This window comes from Haliotis rufescens, unplaced genomic scaffold (assembly GCF_023055435.1).
Source record: "Haliotis rufescens isolate VD_foot unplaced genomic scaffold, xgHalRufe1.0.p SCAF_15, whole genome shotgun sequence".
In the NCBI taxonomy this organism is placed as follows: Eukaryota; Metazoa; Mollusca; class Gastropoda; order Lepetellida; family Haliotidae; genus Haliotis; species Haliotis rufescens.
The window spans coordinates 11,166,050-11,187,592 of NW_025963835.1; the positions used below are offsets into that span (position 1 = coordinate 11,166,050).

The 21,543-nt window shown below is 39.1% G+C and overlaps 2 protein-coding genes across 8 annotated transcripts in view; both read left to right on the forward strand.

Annotated features, from left to right (window-relative positions):
- Positions 1–411: 411 nt before the first annotated feature.
- LOC124110422 (shootin-1-like) lies at positions 412–11,905 on the forward strand. 3 transcript variants are annotated; one of them, XM_046469780.2, is made up of 8 exons: positions 412–487; positions 3,604–3,765; positions 4,792–4,896; positions 5,574–5,697; positions 7,648–8,054; positions 8,610–8,662; positions 10,374–10,484; positions 11,226–11,905. In XM_046469780.2, the coding sequence occupies exons 2-8, from the start codon at positions 3,613–3,615 to the stop codon at positions 11,428–11,430; spliced, it is 1,158 nt and encodes a 385-aa protein (XP_046325736.2). In that variant the 5' UTR covers positions 412–487; positions 3,604–3,612; the 3' UTR covers positions 11,431–11,905. The 3 variants fall into 3 exon arrangements, with proteins under 3 accessions (XP_046325736.2, XP_046325737.2, XP_048252085.1); XM_046469781.2 differs by having other exon boundaries at positions 419–487; positions 3,607–3,765; XM_048396128.1 differs by lacking the exon at positions 412–487 and adding an exon at positions 512–621.
- Positions 11,906–21,158: 9,253 nt separating this feature from the next.
- Positions 21,159–21,543, forward strand: part of LOC124110423 (double C2-like domain-containing protein beta) — a 99,944-nt gene continuing 99,559 nt past the window's right edge. For all 5 annotated transcript variants that reach the window (XM_046469783.2, XM_046469782.2, XM_046469784.2 and 2 more), the window contains exon 1: positions 21,159–21,313. The gene's annotated coding sequence lies outside the window, so the exon portion shown is untranslated. The remainder of the gene's footprint in view (positions 21,314–21,543) is intronic.

Below are 21,543 nucleotides of genomic sequence, written 5' to 3' on the forward strand. Positions count from 1 at the left end.
TTAATAAACTGCGTCAAGGACAAAACATTGTTATCTCTTCACAAAACAAAATACCCAGTACTGAAACATTGATTGTTTTCGTAACGAAATATCCATTGCAATGTTTAATATCGTTATATGTAAGAGGTCCCATCATTCTGTTATAGTGAAATAATAATAATGAGCGTTTGGACTATACTAAAACCCTTGTTTAAAATACGTTTTTAACATATTAAAGATATATATTTTTCAGTTTTCGATTGACCAACAACAAATGCAACTACTGTTCATTTCAGTAAAATATTAAATATTGCTTTGATATGACATTTTAATATGTAGTATAAATCATACTTGAGATGTTAACGTCTTGCAAATAATCCGCCGTTCAAATATAATGTGCATTTATCGTTTCCATGGTCCATTACTACTTTTAGACCGTCCCGGAAATGCAACGCATGCGCGTTCAGACTGCGCGAAAATTTGAAAAGAACATTGGGCCGAACATTGAGTAGGTCAATTGGACTAAATATTGAAAATACTTTGATTGAAACATTCTGTACTATCGGATCTCGCCTGATCGTTACATTGACGTTTGAAGATATATGAAACGAACGCGTTGAAATATTGGCATGAACGTTTCTTGTAATTGTTTTACTTAGAATTCTATCTATCGAGAAATTCCTAAATTAAGAACCTGTTCATGTTTTGACTGTTTACAACACTTGATCATATTCAAGTGATATTGACAGCTGTTGAACAACCTTCAGCTAGTGTAAAAACTCGAAGTGGGTTCTGAATCTGTGGGAAATGAATAGAACTCTTGAAAGTTATATTCACGAAAATGTTAGCTATTGTGACCAGCTGTAACAGGGCGTGGAGTTATCTGACATATGACAGACAAGTTTACTTTGCTTACGGGGTTATGCTCTTTGGTCATGATTATTAGGAATGACATAAAATAATGTTAACATGACATGGGTGTATTGCACTCCTATGGTGAAGATAAATCGTTAATATTTTCCCATCCGCAAATTGTTCCTAGATCTACATATGAATTTAATAATAGCAACTTCTGTGGGAGTCAAGTTAAAATGGCAGCTGAAAAGCTAAGCAAACTATTCTCACACAACATAGCTGATACTGTTACAGCGTGGCGGAAGCCATCAGGTGTTCAGCAATCCAGTTTCTCAATTTCATTGTGAGAGACAACTTAGTTCCAATAATTTGGATAAGTGACATAAACTATGTAAACCATTAGGCAAACTGAGTTGTGACCAAATTGTATGTCACCAGCTGCTCACTGTCTGTGCCCTTATGGCAAATGGCATGTTTTTTGCTCGTACTGTCATCCCTTTGATAACTATATGGACAAACTGCATATGTTGTTTCCACTTTGCTCCCTTACAAAATATTTCCCAACAGATGTATATATGGACCACTAAGTTTCTTTTCAAATTTGAAATTCTCTTGAGCAAGACTTCCACCCTTATCCCCACTCAAAATATATACAAGTGAGTAGATTAAGCGGCAATGCATACATTTATAGCTTTTGGAAGGGGGATACAGGCGGAAGTCTTTCCTTCTTTTGTTTAAGAAATATTTCCAGCAATGTCTTCACACATTGTAATGTTATGTAAGGAATCAAACCAAGGTATTTGAAAATGACAAGCACATGTTAATTACTATTACAACGAAGCCACCATCCTTGGTATCCACCAAGCATTCATCATTTTCATGAATGTATTTATGATATACATAGCCATGTCCAAATAATATGTAGTTACAACAACCAACTTGTCATATCATTCATTTAGTAAATCTATCACTTTTCACAAAATAAAGATATAAGTATTTCATTTCAATATATCATGTAGAAGTAGCTAATGCACTGAGACGCATATATAAATGCGGACCACTAAAATGGCTCAAGTTATTTCAAGTAGATCCTCGTCTCGAGTTTATGGGATCAGTAACTAAACTGTTAAAAAAGCACGATGTCACAATCAGGCATGGTGAAAAAGAGGCCCACCGTAGTCAAGCTATCGTTGAAAGATTTAACCGGACATTAGCGGAACGTTTGTTTGGATATCAGTATGGGATTGAAATGAAATCAGTTCGAATAAGATCATCCGAATGGGTGACACAATTATCAACTGTTGTATCAGCGCTAAATAATGAAGTAACGAGATTAATCGGGAAGAAACCATCCGATGCGATTAAAATGAAATCTGTGACTTCCGAATTTTCAGCACTGAAGAGAGGCAAAGAACAAAAACGTCCGGATAGAGTAAGCGTAAGATATTTATACCATGAACTCGAAGGGGGTCTATGTCATGCAACCGATCCGATTTGGTCCCTTACAATATATACCATTAGTCGGTTGGTTATGAAAGAAGGAGAGCCTATTCTTTATTATCTTAAAGATGGACTGGGCAGGAGATTTGTACAAGAAGAGTTGCTCATAAACTTTATCAATAGATTTAAAATAATGAATTTTTTCCCATAACGTTATTTTAAAAAAATAATCTGGGACACATGCTTCAACAACAGGTAAAACATGTCAAAGAGCAATGTAAAGACATTTCAAGCAATACATAAATAAATTGAATAAATAATGTTATAAATAATATCAGAAAACATATTTCTAAAAACTGCCAAACTAACATCTAAGTTACTATTTCCATCTTTTCATGCGATTGTGTAATGTAAGTCAAATGACATCTTGGCTATTGTCGCCTCGCTTTTTAGGCTCGGACATGATGTTGGATGACAAAATATATGCATGAGAAATCTTTGTCACAAGTCGAAACGATTTTCTGCTTAAAGCATTCAAAATAACTCAATTTAGCCAAAGAATCTGATATCTAAATTCAAAAATAGTCTTGTTACTGATTTTCTGAGCTTTCTAACGATATCAAACCTGATATTTATACAAATCTCAGAAAACAGAGGTATTCCCGGTATTATTTCACGTCACTGAGCGGAAAGTGACTTTTATCAGGAAATATGTGATGATAGATCGTGCTTAAACTTCATTTTGTCATCATTTTTCCGATTACTTTAACAATGTAAATAGAAAAAGAAATAAGTTAGTGGATACCTCTATTATGAAATAATTTTTGCTTTCTTGGTGCTTAATCTGGACTTTATGAATGTGCTAGCTTAATTTTTTTATTAAAAACAAACTTAAGTTCTAAATGCATTATTTATATAATGTGATAAACATAACTCATAGTTATAAACAGTAGGATTATATCTTTCACATGGTGTATGACATGAAGTAGCAAAGGTGTTTTACAAGCTGATAATTTCCTGTATAATGTAGGCTTCATCTATCACCACGGTGTCGATGGGAACTTTGTGTGATAGCAGTAAAAGCTTGTGTTTGTGTTTTGTGATTTATGTTGCAAGAGTATGTCTCCCTGCTTCAGCTACAATGTTTGGGCCTACAGTTTTTGATATGTGCTGGCTCTTAAGGCTCTCGGTTTACTCGGCTGAGTTTCAGACACTGATGGAGTAGTCTTCAATGGCATAGGAATATTATCAAGCAGTCAAGGGGGATCACTCTGAGATGCTGTATTTTGGTAAGTGAATCTTAGAGACCAGATTATCCTCTTGTTACAGCAGCTGGAGATGATGATGAGTGGATGGGATACTGATCATGGTCAGGTGGAAACCTTGGATGAGTTTGATGAAGCTCACCATCTGGAGAAGACCTACTGCTCCACCATGACCGAAGAAGAGTATGAAGATCAGACAGTAGCTGAGACGGACAAAGCACTTCAGGTATACATAGCAAGCAGAATGCGATGCAGGACTTGCCTTTTAAACCCCACACTGTCAGACAAGATAATACTATGCATTCATTAGATAAATAGCAACCAATATCAAATTTGCTAACACTATTGTTTGTAACTAACTTGATCAAAAATCACCAGCCCAATACCAGTGATCGACATTGCTCTGGGACATTGAAGTTTCCTGCTATGATATAATCTAAGGATGTGGTTCAATTTTAATATTCGGTTACGACAAGGACCCCTTCAGTGCTTGAAATTGGAGAACCTTAAAGTTAGCTCCCACAGTAAATGAGTCTACTGACCTTCAATCTTGAACTTTTGTCCATTAGGTTTATAACTAATATGCCTGATATTCCTGCTTTGAACACTGATCATGATAATTATCAGTGTTAAGGATAAAGGTGAAAAGGACCTCGTCACAACCGAAATGTAAACATTTAGAGAAATATGGGGACCCTAGATTAAAAAATTATAAGAGGAAAGACTTCTGCCCATAGGACCCTCCAAAAGTTATTTATGTATCTATTGTATGCATTGCCGCTTAACCCTTTTAATTATATATATTTTGAGGGAGGATACAAAAGAAAGTCTTACCCCACCATTACATTTGTACACTGTTAAACATGGTGATGTGACTGTTGTTTGATCCACCAGCATTGATAACATAATTTTGCAGCAACTGAATTTGTAATTTGTAACTGATACCTTGACCCAGTGTTGGAAATGAGCACCTGCCCATTGGTGCATGGCAAGTAGGTCTCATGTCAGGCCCAAAGTTTCCAAGTTGTGTGGGTCCTTTGGGCCTGCAGTGAATTTATATGTGGATCTATTTGTCAATAGTCTGTAGTTTTTTAAATGGGGGCCTGAAGAGTTTGGTCAGGCCCTGCAGCTTCTAAAGTCTGTGGGTCCCGATGGCAGCCTGGCAATTTGTTTTATTTCAAACACTGCTTTGATCATGTACAAAAAGGAGACTGTGTTCAAGTAGTTCCGAACTTTGTCTCCACGGTTTCAGGATTTGGTGATGTATCTGGAATCCAACCCCGAGGCTTATACTCGTATCATGAGGAAGAAGAAGGTTGAGGAGATGGAGAATGGTGGAATGTATTCCTACCTGAAGGTGTGGTACATACTTTGTTACCTAATCATTGTTCAGCTACTTCTCTACAACCCCAGCAGTACATCCATTTACAGACTACACAAGGAGTTTGCTTAATAATATTAATAATAATATGTCATGAAACCTAGGATCACGGATGTGAACACCAGATTCACCCTGGTTATGTTTCAAAGTTCAAAGGTGTTCAAAGTGGCAATAAACCAAATCCCGCCCTTCACTGACTAAAATTATATTGGTTAAAATTTATGATAGGACATTGGTTTGAAATGAATGAATCATACATTTGAGCATTATTTTATTGGTTGTCTTCACAAATAATATTTTATTAAATAATAAACTTTAAGTTACATTTTCTCTCCTTTGCAACAAAAACATCAACTTGGAACCAATGCAATAGCAGAAGGCTTGAAATTGTCCATTATCAGACTATTGGGCTTTACCATATTAACACTTGTTATTCTAGTTATATTTTAACATCCGCCCTCAAAGTCATGAAAATTACTAATATTACTGGAAAATGATTGATTTTCATTTACATGATCGCCTCCTTGGTTGCAAGCAGTTTCAGACTGTTTGCTGTGTCTACATCACCTTGCCACAGAATATAGCAAGTTTTGAAAGTTTTCCTTCATTGTATTAACAGTAAAGAGAAATACCTTTACCTCCAATGGTTCCAGGTAAAGATGATGAGCCTGTTGCATGGTGAACACTACCCGGCATGTCTTGTTGCCCCTGAGGAGGCACAGAACCACCTCAACCAACTCAAGAGAGGAATGAAGAGGGCTTTTGAATACTCACAGGGTAAGTGATCAGTCTGACCCTAGTCCCAATCCAGAACTGAGTAAAAGAACAATTTCAGGCTAGTAAGTAGACTCCAAAGGTTTTGTGACATGACTGGGTAAGTATTTTAGAATGTTAATTAACTCTTCTTTTTCTCAACAGGGTTATATTTGGTATTGACACATGCATTTCAATTACAAAGGGGATTATCTCTCTAACATACACTTCAGTTGGTTCACTGCCAATTGTCAGACATCCCATTTGTCAGACGACCCAGTCGTCAGACAGACCAGTCAAATGTGACCAGTGTAACTGCCTGGTCTTACCTACTAATTAATGAGCGGCTCCCAACTGTGGGCAGAGTATGCTACTCCAACTCGTTAAGTGATACACATGATTGTGTTTACAAGTTGCGTTTGATCTGTGTCGGGTTGCGTGTGTTTTATTAGCAAAGATTTAGAGATATTTTTTTCCAATGATATAGAATGAAGGAAACTCTGTGAAGATTATAAACAATGTTAAATACAATGTTTGGTAGAATAAGTCTCAGAGAGGAACCCCTCAAGTATTCCTTGAAGAGTTCACTTACTCTAAGAATCAAACCAGAGGCCGGACCACACACTGGAGATGTTATTGTCTTTTGCAATAATGTAATGAATACTTCAAAAAGTGTTATTTCTGGTATGATTTGATGATTAAAAGTACATAATAAACCTATCCTGTAAATTCCTCAAACTTTGTGTTTTCTGGTCTGTTCCACTTCAATGAAAGGTAAACAGGTAACTATTGCTTGACTAACCAACCTTGTCTAATCCTGGTCTAAGCTGTCTGACAATTGGGAGGTTACCCTTCAATTAGTGTCACTTAATCTGTGCTCCCTGAACTAATTATGTATTGTTTAGTGACTGAAATCACACAGCAAGGCTCATCTGGATTAGGGAAGCTAGCAGTCTCTTGGATGTGTATTCAGTCCTTTGGTTGCCATTAATATCAAGAGAGGGTTCGAAATTACCATAAGTCCGCTGGTCCAGACTATATTGCGTATAGGAGAGAGAGTATATGGATGTCAACTTCTTTATTATGGTGAACACAAAGTTTCTGAGTATATGCTTACTCCTTCATGAGGTCAGTGAGATCTGTAGCAGATAGGTCTTTTGGGCTTATTATAATAACAATCATTTGCCAAGCCTAATGTGAGAAGTGTACGCATGACCAGATTGTTTAATACATCTATCTAAATACGTTTTGCCAGTGCCATGGTAGCAACATGCCCAGTCAGACATTTTGTACCTATCTCTTGAGACCTACAGTGGGTACCCGGATAGGGTCAGGTAATACCCAGGTAGTAAATCGGCCTCGTCCCAGCCCTTCTCACCTGGCAGATACATTAAGATCTGGGTTAAATAGGTCTTCAGCAACCCATACTTGCCGTTAGAGGCGAATAACAGGATCAGTTGGTCAGGCTCACCAACTTGCTTGATGCATGTCATCGTATCTCAATTGCGTGGATTGATGCTCATGATGTCAATCACTGGATTGTCTGGTCCAGCCTCGATTATTTATAGACCGTCATCTTATAGCTGGAATATTGCTGAGTGCAGTGTTAAACAATAAACAAACTAGATACATTAATCAAGCAAGATTATAGAGTTACTCAATTTCATAAGGAATTCTTTGGGTACACTTAAAACATTTACAAAAACTCAGAGGTGCATTCTAACCATGTGTTCCAAACAACACATGTACAAGGGTAGTTGTCAAAGACCCTGCTATTTGCTGTGCAGAGTTGTGTCCCTTCGCAATCCCAGGATACTGTCTAGTATGAACCTTGGTCAGGTGGCACCAAACATAGTATATATATCTACAACCTACTTCGCTTTGGGCTTTCCTCCCACATTAAACTGGCGCTGATGTTAGTCCACAAGATGAAATTTAGTGAGCCTCACCTCACCAATGACGTTGTGATTACAGAGAGCAAGGCAACAAGATACTCTTCAAGACTAGCAGCGAGGAAGCCCCTGTCAGATGCCTCCCCTCGGCTCAACACACCAGACAAGGACAGGTCTCGCCAGTCATCCAAGAGAGCAAAGAGGGGCTTGACTGAGCCTCACTCAGCAGTACCAGTTGCCAAGATTACCCCCAGCAACGCCCCTTCAGTGCCACCCCCACCCCCACCCCCACCCCCACCACCACCACTTCCAACTAATCTTGTCATTAAGCCACGTTTAAAGAAGGGCTCATCCAAGACACGCTCCCCCAAGACAGACTCATCCAAAACAGACTCATCCAAAACAGACTCATCTGAATCTCACTCACGACAGATAGCATCGCCATTACCAGCCAACTCACCCAGTGGGGCAGATAGCTCTGATCATGAGGTAACAGACTAGCACTGAATTCTTCTATAATCTTTATATATGGGCCTTTTTAAAGCCATAATAAATTAGACAGTAGATTATCATTCCCGCCCAACACACGACTAAATTCCCAGACAAATTAATTTTATTTACGGAGTAATGTTTAGAGCACTGTAACGATATCAGTTGTCAAATGACCATTTCTTGTTTACGACATGCGGTACATTGGTCTATGACTGACTCTTGGTGCGCGCCTGTCTGTCATCTGCTTGCTGTCAGCTGTCAAGATGTCAGGGCTTCAGATTGGTTCATTATGTTGGACATTAACCGATTGACTTCCAAAATGTTCTTAAGATATTTTTTTCAAATTTGGTACCAATGATATAGAAGAATGTCTCATCAAAGGTTGATAAAATCATGAAAATGTTCTATTGCCATTGGTGTCTAGCAAAATCACTGTTCACTTTGGAATCAATTGTGTTGATTTCCTCAATGTGCCTTGCTAAATGGGATGAATTGCTGCTTGCTGGTTTGTTAAGTGTAGGTTTTAGGTGCAAGCCACTATTCTCTTTTCAGTTTGTCACCCCTCCTACAGACACAAGGCCACTAAGGCGACACAGGAGAACAGTGTAAGTATGCTGGGTAGTGCCTGAAGGGGTCTGCCAGTCTACATTAACATGCGATTATAATCCTAGTATTTGGAGTGGACCAGGTTTTTGAGATAAACTTATTGTGTATAGTTCGAAGTATGTTAGTTTAATCTGATGTCACTTTTTTTCAAATTGGAAGTGATTGTGTGCGGTTTGAAAGATGTAATTCGGTGGTATCAAATCAACAATAACATACATGATGATGATGATGATGATACCCTACTCTCATGAATGAGAGGCTTGAAAATAACATGTAATGCAACTTCATGCAGGGCACTGATTGCCGATTAGCAATCTGATGTGACAGTCACAATAAAATCATTACTCTGATACAATACTTCTCTGTGTGAAGATATGACAACACCTCCATAGAAGGTCCGAGTGAACTTGGATCACCCAGTATAACTGAAGATTACATGGGTTCTTAGGCCAATCAGATGGTGGCTTTCTTAAATGAATCAATTCAGACATTTCAATCTTAGCAAAAGAAAACATCCACAGAACATAGATATACTCTCTATAGTAACCATGGCGCTCAGAAACAACAGCATGATGGTATCGTTTCAATTTCTTTTTGCATTCAGAGCTCCCCAATTATATTCGTTTTCAGAGATGCTTGTCTGAATAATTTGTTGATGTTGATTGGCTGATCAAAAGTTCACATATGACCTATATGAGTGTCCTCGGACCTTCTAACAAAGAGGGGGCATCGGGTAGCCTTGTGGTTAAAGTGTTCGCTCGTCACGCCGAAGAGCCAGGGTCGATTCCCGACATGGGTACAATGCGTGAAGCCCATTTCTGGTGTACCTTGCCTTGATATTGCTGGAATATTGCTAAAAGTGGCGTAAAACCATATTCACTCACTCATACAGAGAGGAATCGTATCAGAATAAAGGATCCGATTTAATGAGCTTTCCCCATGTCAAACCGTTTAAAAGTTAGTTACTGCATATGTTGCTTCCCATTTCTACATTTTTGCATTTTGTCTTCAATACTAAACTGATACGTTTTGATGTCCTGAATGACATTTTATCACTAACGAGAAACGAGTATGAAGCCTGAGTTACTTTCTTTGTGAATTTAGTTTCTTCTGAAAGTGTCATGTGTCGTATGTAATTTCCTTCTTTGCTCAATGGGACATTTCAAGGCAAATATTTTTATTAAGGTGCCAATGAGATTCTAGTTTTTATTTTATAGCTGAATATTGTGTGAAAATAACCTTCCCCAACTGTGAGACATTGTACTCACAATGTTCCAACATCACCCTTGAATACATTTGGCTGGTATGTGGTGTGGTGGTGACCATGTGTCTAGTTTTAGCCAGCTATTGAAATAACTCCTGGAAGACAGATAAGTTCTACTCTGCACATGGACATTGTGCAGTCACAACCATTGTCTGACATTATGGCAGTATGTAGAGAAACATTGCCGTTCATGCAATGTTAACAGAACAATGGTGTGAGTACTCGCTGGTTCCCCTCTGGCTGGAATCAGGCAGGCAATGAGTTGATTCATTGATATGCACCGTATGTACTCATGGTGGATGGAGGAACATAGTGTTTACATACCAGTGAAGTACTGACAATGACTGAAAATGTTCATTGTGAAAGCAGGCTTACAATACAGTAAGTCTGTTGTCAATCCTAAGGCCAGTCCTCCAAGTGACTAGAATATCCTGTTGTGTGTCTAGGTCCAATAGCTCAACGTCCTCTGTGTCCTCCGTGTCCTCCCTGTCCAGCATCCACTCCGAGCTCATGTCCTCCAACCCACTCCGGCGACTCCGATCCACACAGGTCATCAGGTAAAGTCATATATCGCCTGGCCACAAGTCCTGCATCACAATACTACAATCTCAATAAAATCAGATGATTGGCAGGTCAGAAAGATCTGATTGTACGCCAATTCCTTCTATTGGTTCAATTAATCGAAACATCACTGGTCACAATCAGCCATACCCGTGAAGATCCAGGTTGGAATTAGTCTTCAGTAACCCCTGCTTGTCTTAAGAGGGGGCATTGCTTGTCGTAAGAGGCGACTAATGGGATCAGGTGGTCAGACTCACTGACTTGGTTGATGCATGTTATCGTTTCCCAATTGCATAGATTGATGCTCATGATGTCAATCACTGGATTGTCCAGACTTTATTATTTACAGTCCCCTGTCTATTATCTGGAATATTGCTGAGTGCGGCGTTAAACAACAACAACAACAACAACAAAACAATCCGCGAATCACAATCCATGAACTTTACTAGTATTTGGCATCAAACTAATGATTGCATTACAGCATTAAGTCGCAGGCGTCTGGTGAATATAATATGATTTTGTAGTGAAGGGTCTTATTTGATATAAAAAAAACATTCCAAAGTCAAAATATAGCTTACATAACAGCTGTGCTAATCTTTTCCCATGTTGAATATAACATCTAATCATCCTAGTTCTGTAATGGGATTGTTACAGTGTATTGGACTGTAGCATGTTGCCTGTATATGCATGAGTTTCATGAGTAACACTGGTAATGATTCAACTCTGTTGCCCAACAGGTCACCTGGCGGCACACCAGTCCGAGCTGCAGCAGACAAGGAACATCTGGCACACTCTGAACCTCTCCACAAAGCATTAATCTCGGTTATGAAGAGGAAGTTTCGAAACATCCGTACTCCAAGCCCTCAGTCTGCTGGACATAGTCGAGTCAGCAGCCCCAACAGCACGTCGGCCTTCAGTCCATCCCTTGTGTTTACACCCTGAAGTATATACGTACTGTGTTCACTGCTAGTGATGCACAAGCTCTACAGATACTGCAGTATGCATAACAGTCAGTCAGTATAACAAACAAGAGAAGAACCAGTAACTAGTTAATTATATCTGGAATTTGTTTCTTGCAAAGCCATGTTAGCTGTTTATAATCACGAATGTTTGAACATCATGCAAAATGTAGCATTGGCCTAAAAATACAATGTTGTGCTTCTGATTACATGTAACAGTTCATTTCAAAATAGCGCCTGCAACTTAGTTGGAGAATTACTGTAAGGCTCTGCTGCGTTTGGTATAAATTTGTAGGTGTGCTTTGTTTTGTCAAGTGGGATGTGCATTAATAGGGGCATCTTCCCGAGGCAAGAGAGTTAACTGACTTTAAATGTCCAGTTTCCATCCTTGCTGAACTAGACTGGAATTCCTGGGCTCGATCGTAGAGCCACCAGTGGCTATTACCAGTTATGTCCCTTCTAAGCCTCTCCTATGGACCAATCAGATTCAACCTCTCTTATCACTTGCATTTGCTTCACACGAAATGGAGGCGCCCAGTCAAGACGATCTGATTGATAATCAAGATCTATATTGTGATAAAGCGGGTCTTACATCGCGAAGTGCATCAAATCACGTGAGCACCTTGATTAAAAACGTGAAAAGATCTGGAAAATATCTGTTGACAACGAGTTGGAGGTGCACATGCTTTGCAAATCTTGCAATCAACCGAAATCTGCACGGCAGTTTACAAACGGGATTTCAACTTCATTGCGCGACTTTGATTGAACTATGCATAGACTCGTTAGCCAAGCCAAAATGTAACTCCATAATACCAGCCTAGTTCGGCAAGGGTGGAAACTGGACTTTTATAGTCAATTAACCCTCTTTCCTCGGGAAGATGCCATAGGGGAAATATGGTATTAGGTGGTTAATTTCACAAGGCGGAATGTATTTATGTTGGTAGGAAATAACAGATTGTTTATACAATGTAATAAGTGCTTGTTTGCTTCTCAGACATCAGAGTGTTTTTTTCTGTCATCATAAAACTTGTAGCATCTCATTGCTTGATACAATGTATGTAACTACTGCTCCACAAACTTAAGACAAATCACAAACTGACTGTTAAGCCCATTGATCATCATTGACATACATACCAGTAATCAGTGTTGTCGGTAAGTGTAGTAGAGGTCGGGTGGAAACAGCTCCAGTGCAATTGTCTGTTCGAGGTGGTGTATGAACTGCACGAGTATGAACTCACGGTCCTCTCATCACTGGAAACTGATTCTTCCATTGAATGGCAAACACAGTGTCCCAAAAGCTGTGTTCACACATGGTGTCCCAAAATGCAGTGTTCACACCTCATTTTCTAAAGTATGTTTAGCAGTAGGAATTTTGGATTTGTCTTAACCATGTTAACCTTCAGTGAATGAGTTTGAAGATTTAACAATATGGTTTCAATAAATCTTCAAAATGTCAGTTCTCATGTAATGTCTTTTTAAAACATTGTGTTAGATGAGATGAGATATTTTTTAACTTTACGAAGTGTGATGTTTTGTAAGATTGTGATAAGGACTGGGATTGTGCAACATGAAATGACAGCTAATCATCATCAAATCATCTCATGAGTGAGAGCCATAGCATCCTTAACACATCACTGGGATACACTACATTTCCATCATCTGTGAATACATAGGGCTGACAGGCAGTGTAGTAGTGATGCCTGTCAATTTTCCCGTCAAGGTTGTGTTTGACACAGGAGTTAGATATGAACTTCCCTTAGGATAATTAAGTCTTATCTTATCTCAAATGAGCCTACCCCATGTATGAATTTTGTGTGAACCCATCCTATAGTTTCCCAATAAGTGAAGCTATATGTTGAGTGGATGGTCGCAAGCTTGTGGCACATGTAGCATAAGAAATGTTGCCATGCTGTCATCTCAGCTCACTGGTCTCCCTCTCACTGCAACCTGGCCATGACTTGATTTGCTGGATCCAAATGGCGACTATATGTATTCACGGTGATGGAGAAATGTAGTGTATTATCCCTTGCAGTACTCACAATGGTCCGGTAAATGTGGCAGCATCTCCTGTGATACATCGAACTGTGAAATTTGTACATAGTTGGAACATTTGAAGTATTCAAACAAAATGTTCACATACACAGTTTATTCAGATTACAACTGTAACTTGATTTTATCCTTGTGGAAGCCAACTGGAATGTATTGCACCCAATGACATGTTGCTCCAGTCAAAGGCATCATTTTGTCATCCTGTTCCATATGACTCTTCTTCCTTTTGTTTTGTCATTCTATCCCTCTTGCATCTCTTTCTCTTACTTCTTGGTGTCCCATTAGCATGCCATGTTAGAACTGTCCCCAGCAACCAATGCTGGACTCGAAAGGTGTCCTAATGGATCGGGTGGTGAGACTCCGTCACTTGGTTGATACTGTGTCCTCATACCCCGGCGGTGTGGATCGATGCCCATAATACTGATCACTGGATTGTCTGGTCCACACTAGATTGTCTGGTCATACAGTTAAAATATTGCCAAGTGTGCTAATAAACAACAAACACGTAAACTTTGTTGGTCTTATTTGTTGCAAAAGCCAACTAAAGTGGCTTTGTGTGGTTTCAATACATGACATGGCTGATTGTGTGTCATCGTAGCCTGCAATCGTGAAGCATTGGTGAAGCTTTCATCCATGGATTGTCTGGCCCAAACTCAGGTATTTATAGGCTGCTTTGATATTGTTTGTATACTGCTGACTGCAGGGTACAACAGCCTCATCATCACTTGCACCTGTGCCCACCATCTTACAGCTAAGCCTTAAGTTACATGTTGAGTTGCTGTGCACGAGTTCCTTGGACATGCCAGAAATCTATGATCGTAGGTTCGAAGCCCAGGTTGCCCATGGTTGTGGGCTTCATCAAAGTGGTCAACGTCTGATACCTGCATCACTTCATGCCTTCCTCCTGCATGAAGCTGACATGCTGTGATATGACTGGCCCAACTCACTCACTGACTTACATTTGGAAGGGCAGCCTTTAACATAACATCTTCATTGCTGTCAAATGCAAAGAGTCAAAGTTTCATGTAATCAAGACATTATATGTACTACTCAAAAGGAGTTAAATAGAAAACACCAGATTCGTCCTTATGACTACAGTTATCTGTCATGGCATGACATTAACTATTGTCGTCAGGACCTGGAAAAAGTTCCAGTTATCCAGGGTTTGAGACAACTAGCAAAGTTAATTTTCGAAAACCAAATATGTTGTTACAGTTTGAGACAACCACGAATTTGACACATCCAAGTTCGACTGTATAGTAATTTGAAAAAAACATTGGGTTTTCTTTAACTTCTTGTGAGTAGTATATGTTAGTATTCAGTTTGTGTGTGTGCTAGCAGGAAACAATTGTTTTTTTTATGAAGACTGATTAACCAGAAATTTCCAAGACTGACCAGATTGTTTGGGCTTGTTATGGAATATACCTGTGAAGATCCAGGCTAGAAAAGGTCTTCAGCAACCCACGCTTGCCGTAAAAGGCGACTTTGCTTGTCATAAGAGGCGACTAACGGAATCAGGTGGTCAAGCTCGCTGACTTGGTTGATGCATGTCATCGTAACCCCACTGCGTAGATTGATGCTCATGATGTCAATCACTGGATTTTCTGGTCCAGAATCGATTATTTACAGACTGTCGTCATAGCTGGATTACTGCTGTGGCGTTAAGCAAAAAACAATAATGTTATGGAATAGCAGATGGCAGCAGTATATATATATTTCAAATATCTATGTTTCAATAGGGGTGCTCTTATGTACATGTAGAATAAAGTATCTGGTGCACAGAGTATTAGCAGTAACTATTGTTTTTATTATCGCCAAAAATCCTGATCTCATAAAAAAACCAGATGTAATTACTCTAATATAATACCTATCTCTGAAGATCTGGGTGGTGAACCCAGCTCAACCTTTGAGCGCCCAATCGAAGTGAAGGACACATGTAATCTTTAGCCAGTCTAATGCAAGTTTTCTGAATGTTTTTACCACCTCAGTTCAAAAAGCGACTCCATTTGGGGTGTAGATGCCATGGCTCTCGAAAACATAAGGGTGCTTCCTTTCTGAGATATGGAAATCAGGTGTATTGGTCTGAATGCTTCTCTCACTCATAGTGGAAACAGAAGCCTGGGGGACAGTGATGGGCTGATTAGAAACTGGAGGACTTGTCAGATCTTCCTGTAGAGGGGTATCATATAAAGTAAATAAGCTGATATTAATGAGATTGAAAAAAACAAGAAAGTGGAGACATTAGATATTCCAACCATCAGGGCTTAGCGGAATGCCCTGTCACTATCAACCATTGGTGTGTATGGTAGCAGCTGACTATGGCATGAAACGTCATTCACTCCTTCTCTGGACTTTGTAGGCCTTATTGCATTATCTGTTTTAATAAAAAAATTACACACAGTTAAATTTCAAGAACGTGTATCATATTGTGATTCAGAAAAGTATTGTTGGTAAGAAATAAAAAGGTTGAAAAAAGCACATGCTTCTTTGTTTCTCTCAATGACCAATCATAGAGTTACTTCCCTTCCTATATTCATGAACTTTGGGGTTTATTACTGAAACTTGTCAAAAGGCTTGATGGAAAGAATAAGACAGTTCTTAGATATAAATATTATTTTATGGATTTGTGAAATGTTGGGTCTGTTGATCCAAAACACAAGTAATAAGAAACAAACTACAGTGTCGCCATGTGTTGTGTTCGTGTTTCCTCATGATCTGTTAACCTGCAACAGAACCTAGATATGCTGCCAATATGCTGAGATAGTATTAGCCAGCATTTTACTACCAGACAATCACATTATTACACCTGGCACAGTGTTACAGCATTGCTGTTGTCAACACTGAGGATTCATTTACATATTAAGCCAGTATTAATTAATCATTAGATACCAGTGACCATTCTTCCTTGCAAAACATTCCATCTCACCTCAGTTTATTTGTATTTTGGTTATGCCAGAATCAGTTAGGAATAAGTGTACCCAAAATAACCTATTCAGTCATTTTTTTTAAGGAATAAATATTCTGTTACTTTTGAAGCAAAAATGGAAGATAATCAAATACATGTCATTTTATACTGGCCCTGCAGGATAAGAGGGTGGCAGCTGCATATCCCATTATGATGATGCTCTGTGATTATGTATATTTAACATGCCCAGATGAGAAATAGCCCTGTGTATGCCATTCTGGGTAAAAAATACCAGAAATGGGACGGTGGGAGAGCCTAGTGGTTGAAGCGTTTGCCTGGCACGCCAAAGATCCAGGTTCGATTCCCCACATTGGGTACACTGTGTGACGCCCATTTCTGGTGTACCCTGGCGTGATATTGCTAAAAGCGGCGTGAAACCATTTATTCAGTAAACATACAGCTGTGGTGCATGGCCCGTTCAACAAGGCGATCGTAGCGCAAAGTCAATGTTAAAATATGGGAGTTACGATAACTTTAGCGCTACGAAAGCTTTGTGGAATGAGCGCCTGAATTCTAACGGTGGGCCGTTGTACCTATTCAATTAATAAGTATCAACTTTGGACGAGTTTGAAGTATTATTCTGTTAAGCTTAATTGGAGTAAGCTGTGGATCACGTAGATGTCTGCCTAGTCACATACGAAAGTGGAGTTTTGTGTTTTTGTGTTGTTTTTTTGTAAACGGCAAGTCATAAATAAAATGCTAAACGAGCTCGCGTGTAATACCAATTTAATGAACGGGTGAATAGTTATGGTATCTGATTATAGATATATAGATCACGGAGTGGAGCTAATGCACACTCGATGACCCCAGCACCCTTTTGCTAAGCTGACGTCACATGGCATTGTTTCGCCGGTGGATCTTCCAACAAAATTCCATAAAATACGCCATATGGTATTGCGACGTGTTTGTAAACTTTGTGTTGCAGAGTGGATCATGGTTTGTTGGTTTGTTGTTTAACGCCGCACTCAGCAATATTCCAGCAGAGTGGATGAGCTACGATGACCTTAGCGATAGCTTTGTGGAACGGACTGCCTGAACCCACATGCACAAAACGATCTTAGGGCTAAGACGATTGTAACTCCCTTACTTTAACATAGGCTTACGACAGTCGTAGCTATAAGAGAGCTTTGTGGAACGGACCCCTGAATTCTAAACGTAGGCCGTTATATGCATGGTATTTAATTAATAGTGCCAACCTTTGATGTGTTTGAAGTATGATTCTGTCAAACGCAATAATAGGATTATGCCGTGGATCGCGAATAGATTCATAAACGACAAGGAAATTAAAAAATTGTTATAAGTGGCAAGTAATAAATAAAATACTTAACTCGCTCCCTTAGAATACCAATTTTATGAAACGAGTGAATAGTTCATTTATCTCGTTTAGTATTATATATTAACTCACTCACTCACTCACTTACTCACTCACTCACTAGAATACCAGAATCAGTCTATCATAGGTTTTATTCCAGCATATGACCCATGCTCATGGATTTCACAGAAGTTTAAAAAGGGTTATAGTATTTATATTGGAGACACACTGAAAGGTGGACAATACTTATCTTTTGTATATAGTGGTGAAATGAGTATTTTATATGTAGTCCTTGAATGTCCACATGTGTTCACAGCAAGCCCCGAAGAGAAAATAATCTCTTGCGACATGCATGCCTTTCTTAATTACATTTGCTTAAGATTTCATGAATTCAGAGAACATTTATAACTCTGAACCAACAAAAGCAAACAATGCTGTGTTTGTTATGTGTACACCAAAGTACACCCACCACAAATGATCCAGTTTATGTGGGCGGTACAGCAGCACCACCTTAACATTAAGATGGAAAGCACGGCCCCTTCATTATATTTCTCACCTCACATCACCTGAAGCTGCGAACGTTTGGGTCAAACGTTTTCTAACAGACGACTCTTGAACGTAAGTAGGCCTTTAATGATGCTGTCATGGTGGGAAATTATTAATATGAAGTTATGTAGCTTGTGTCCAAATAGATGTTTATATTTATGGATGTCTTCGGTGTCAATTTAAGAGTAATTCAAACGCAGGAAGCAAGTTTATGGAAACGCAAGTTTACTTTAGCTATCGGCCCATGTCACAGCAGTTGTACAGCAGCCATTATTGTAATTGAAATTAACATCAGCAGTTTTGTCCTTAATTGCATAGACTTAAAATATACATAGCCAAATGTCTTATGATACTAGATGTATCACTTGACATCAAGACACTGAATTTATGTAATGTGGGAAATACATAGTAGTTATTTGAAATGTACTGTTCGCGCAATTCGGCATACACCGTGCACACAAACAAGAAATGATACTCATCCTCAACGAAACCCCTTTTACAAACATTGCAAAACCTTTCATTTCTTGGAACATTTGCATATCTGCCAGTCTCAATTTTTAGTTCGTGTGAACTACATCTAAACTTTGCTTAACACGAAACTTATGGATAGAAATATACTTAATACATGCATAATACTCTTGACACACTATAGATTTTTACATAGAGTAATTGAATGTTTTTGCACCATGTGACAAGGATGCATGCCAGTCTTGCTGATAAATACATTTTGCTCTTATAAATTCTGATAAAAATGTTTGAATACTACCAATGCTTTGATAAGCCCAAACATAGCCAAATCCCATTTTAAATAATACATTTCTTGACTTTGAAGCCCAATTGCTTTTACCATGACTCATATCTAACAATATCATATTATAGTATGGCATGGATAGTAATTTATACCAATATTTTATACAATACTTGTTGGCATAGATATATTCAGGGTATCTCCCACATTCACCAGTACAACATGATTTGGATTTGACTTCACACCAAGAAAATATTTGCATGCCTGGACAAGAACGTCTTCAATAACTCTGCTAAGCTTACAATCTGAGTCAAGTTCTAGTCCCCATATTTCGGCACCATACAATAAAATTGGCATCACTTTACAATCTAAAACTTTGAAGAAAACATCATACGGCAATTGCCGCAAATGTCTAAGTTTCGACAGATATTTTAAGATACCAAATAATGCCTTTCTAGATAGCAACGAAGAATTCGTAAAGTGCATATTCCAGGTTAACTCACTAGAAAATATTATACCCAAATACTTGTAAGATGAAAGACATTCAATGCGGTTGCCCTCAAAATACCATTTCTCACGCCTAGAAAGGATACCAACTTTAGTTTTATCTAGATTTACGTTTAGGTCATATTGATGACTACACTGTTGTAACACGTTAATTCGTTTTTAACCCTTCAAAAGTGATTCAGTCTTCCAATATTTCCTTCTACACCCGCTGACGGTGGTACCTGAACAATGGATACAATGACAAACTATATAAATATAGAGTCAAAATGAAGCTAACATGCATGCAACTTAATTTATTAAAGGGTTAGTTTAGCGTGTCAGATGTACATCAAATGTAGTGATATTTTTCACATCATTTGGATTTTAGGGCGTTAAACATATCTTTAATGGGGGTATGTTAGACGATTGGTGATACTTGTGGTATATACAATCATCATTTTAAGAGAAAAGTTTCACATTTAAACATAATGTGAAAGACGCCTTCCATGCACAGAGTCTGAGTTGCATTATCTACGTAGCGTACCACAGCACACCATGCACGACAGACGGGGTGGTGGCGCAGTGATAGTATTGGCTGGCATCACCTAAAGTTGAATACAGACCTCATCCGTCTTGATTGTCTGCTCACAGAGGCTCGTTTTAGTGATGAGGTTTTGAGACAAGTCGTGGTTCGCTTTGCGCGTAGGATTTGACGTCAGATTGAACTGCAACAGGATCACGCCCTCCCACAGCTCGTTTGTCAATTATTAGTAATTGCTGGAATATTGCTAAAAGCGGCTTGAAACCAAACTTGAGTTTAACGCCGCTCTTAACAGTATTCCAGTCATATCACGGCGCGTCAGCTTAATGTGGGATGAAAGCCCGAAGTGATGCAGGTGATGCAGACGTTTACAACTTCGGTGAAACCAACGAGCATGAGTATGGTGCTGACAAACCTAGAATCGGAGCGAACCGTGATTCGAACCCACAATCATAGGTTTCCTAGCTGCGTGCCCAAGGGACGCAACTCGGACAGCGAATCGCGGCGCCTTAGACGACTGGGCCACCCGTGCTCCCGCTAGCCCGCTGATATACCATACCATAGTTTAACATGTTTATCCAAGTCAAACACAGTGTTATGACTCCGAGCATGTTCCATCTTTTTGCATGACGCGACCAGTGATCGAACCATGTATCCGGAAAGATGCTCCCTCTCAGAGGTTAAAGGGTTCGCTTCTTACGCCGAAGACCCGGGTCCGATTCCCGACATGGGTACAATGTGTGAAGCCCATTAGAAAACCGGAACATACAACATGCCAGGAAACTTAAAAGTTTTTCTGAATGCATATACTCTTCATGCATAAAACCGTTGCTATTCACATACAGTATATACCAAACTAGTCGAAGAAATCACGGATTAAACTTAACCGCTGTTAATAGATGTCAAATTTTGCTTCAAATGTGATTATTCACATTCATTAACACTGGTAATGTTGGCACCACAATTTATAACATACGACCCTTAATTCCGACTCTTCGTTTTTATTTAAGGCGGCAAGCAAACATGTGAATAGAATTACCTCCCTTCGTAATTAGCGCAGAGACTGCTGGGAGCGCACCTTGCAGTGAACGTCAAATGAGCTGTGAGCAGCATCTCTTGGACTAATTCCGTGAAACTGTGTCACTTGACATCGATGGAGTCAAATGTGACTTGAGGCTCTTTTCTGTCAATCAGGACCCTCTTTGATACAATAATATCGGTAAGTATTTGTCTGTAGTGTTGTTACACTCATAGTTTGTGAAAAGTGACAGCTCTCTCGGACAGGGTCGGCAAATCGAGGTTTCCACTGGTTTGGAAACAGATTGTTGCTGATCGATTTCAGGGAGGTTGCTTTAGATGACTATGACTTAGAAGCATGTGTGGATTTATAATCAAGTGCTATAATGAGTGTGGAGGCTTCCTGTGTTTCATTTGTACGTCCTGATTATC